Source organism: Vespa mandarinia, chromosome 25 (genome assembly GCF_050613455.1).
Source record: "Vespa mandarinia isolate Hongniang chromosome 25, ASM5061345v1, whole genome shotgun sequence".
Lineage (NCBI taxonomy): Eukaryota > Metazoa > Arthropoda > Insecta > Hymenoptera > Vespidae > Vespa > Vespa mandarinia.
Genome location: NC_140834.1, coordinates 300387 through 302500, shown reverse-complemented (window position 1 = coordinate 302500; position 2114 = coordinate 300387). Strand labels below are relative to the sequence as shown.

The 2114-nt window shown below is 46.9% G+C and overlaps 1 protein-coding gene across 1 annotated transcript in view; it reads left to right on the top strand.

Moving 5' to 3' along the window:
* vvl (ventral veins lacking) overlaps positions 1–1517 on the top strand; it is a 3890-nt gene extending 2373 nt beyond the window's left edge. The window contains exon 1 of the mRNA XM_085664283.1: positions 1–1517. This exon is cut by the window's left edge and continues 2373 nt beyond it. Coding sequence (XP_085520409.1) covers positions 1–642 — 642 coding nt within the window. The 3' untranslated portion in view covers positions 643–1517.
* The last annotated feature ends 597 nt before the right edge of the window (positions 1518–2114 follow it).

Below are 2114 nucleotides of genomic sequence, written 5' to 3'. Positions count from 1 at the left end.
GAGGAGGACACGCCGACGTCCGACGATCTCGAGGCGTTCGCGAAACAATTCAAACAGAGACGCATCAAGCTAGGTTTTACCCAAGCCGACGTTGGCCTCGCGCTCGGTACCCTTTACGGCAACGTATTCTCGCAAACGACGATATGCAGGTTCGAGGCGTTGCAGCTAAGCTTCAAGAACATGTGCAAGTTGAAACCTCTTTTACAAAAATGGCTCGAGGAGGCGGACTCGACGACGGGCTCGCCTACGAGCATCGACAAGATCGCGGCGCAAGGTAGAAAACGAAAGAAGAGAACGTCGATTGAGGTCTCCGTTAAGGGTGCTTTGGAGCAACACTTCCACAAACAACCTAAACCATCGGCCCAAGAAATAACGACGCTTGCCGACAGTCTACAGCTCGAAAAGGAAGTCGTAAGGGTATGGTTCTGTAACCGACGGCAAAAGGAAAAGAGGATGACGCCGCCTAACACGCTCGGCGACGGCATCATGGAAGGCATGCCGCCGGGTCATCAGGGACAGGGTGGCCTCCATCAGGGCTATCACCCGCAGGATCACCTACACGGCTCGCCCATGGGCCATAGCCACAGTCCCCCGATGCTAAGTCCTCAAGGTCTTACGGCCCACTCGTTGGCGGCTCACTAGCGTTCGCCGGGGCCTCCCCCGTTGGGCCTCGCATTAACCTCTCAAAACGCGCCGAATTCCTCCGCGTCCTCGTCCGCGCCACCACCGCCCCCGCCTCCAACGGCGGAGAGTCTACCGCACTTTTATCAACACTATCTGCAAACCCGTACGGGTTATGCCGGTAGCTCGTAGCTCTAGGCGGACCATCTATGCTTCTCAAATCCCGCGACGAGGAAAGAAAAAAGATGAATAACAATGATTGCAAATTTAAATAACATCAACAACAACAACAACAACATCAACAATAATAATAATAATAATAATTATAACAACACGCAAAAATCAAGGAGGAAATATGGTACGAGAACTAATTAAACGGGATTATATATATATATATATATATATATATATAAATATATATATATATACACACACATATATATATACATACACACACAACCAATCTACGCGGATGGATTATTTCATTCGACGACGAGGTTCAACGGGGCCTAACGAGGCCGGCACTTGGGGGCCCGTACACACCGGGGAGGCTGACGAGAGCTCCGATGATGCTCCGATGTTCGATGCTGCTCTGCTGTTGCTGCTGTCGCTCTTGATAAAACTCCTTTAATAATTTCGTTCTCTCTCTTTATCTCTCTTTCTCTCTCTCTCTCTCTCTCTCTCTATCTATCTATCTCTCCCCCTCTCCCTCTTTCTCTTATTCTCTCACACTTGCTCTCTCTTTTTCGCTCTCTATTACAATAGAGATGGACTCAAAGATTGATGAAAAGAGAGGGAGAGGGAATTAAATATAAAGGACGAATTTGGCGACATAAATCGTCGTGCTAAACCGTCGCAGAGAACACAAAAATCGTGACGAGAAAATCGACGGTCTGTCAAAACACATGGGACTTGGAAACGTCGCTCGTTCATCCCTTGTTCGACGAGTGTCGTTTTTGTGTTTACTATTTCTCTCTTACTCCTTTTTCTGTCTCTCTCTCTCTCTCTCTCTCTCTCTCTCTCTATCTCTCTCTCTCTGTATCGCTCTTTCTATCTTTCTTTCTCTTTATCTTCATATACTTATCAGTGCGCGTATCGAAGAAGGACAATATTGAAGAATGAGAACTGGATTGGAAAAATGTTTTGGGTTAATTATGAGAAAGAGAGATAGAGAATGTCTGAAGGACAGAGCACGACGAATGAGAACAGAGAGAAAAAAGAAAAGCAGACATAAAGAGAGACGAGAGAGACAACACCAGAGAAAGAGAGAGAGAGGGGGGGGGGGAGGGAGACCAGAGAAAGAGAGAGCGTGAGAGAAAGAGAGAAAGAGAGAGAGAGAGAGAAAGAGAGAGGGAAGAAAGAAAAAAGAAAGAGACGAAACGCAACGAACGTACGTAGGATAGTGCTGTGTTCGCTTTGGGATTTTGCGCCGCGAGTCCCGGCGAATGATGTAACATAAGTAAATATGGACTGTAAATAATGTACTAGATAAA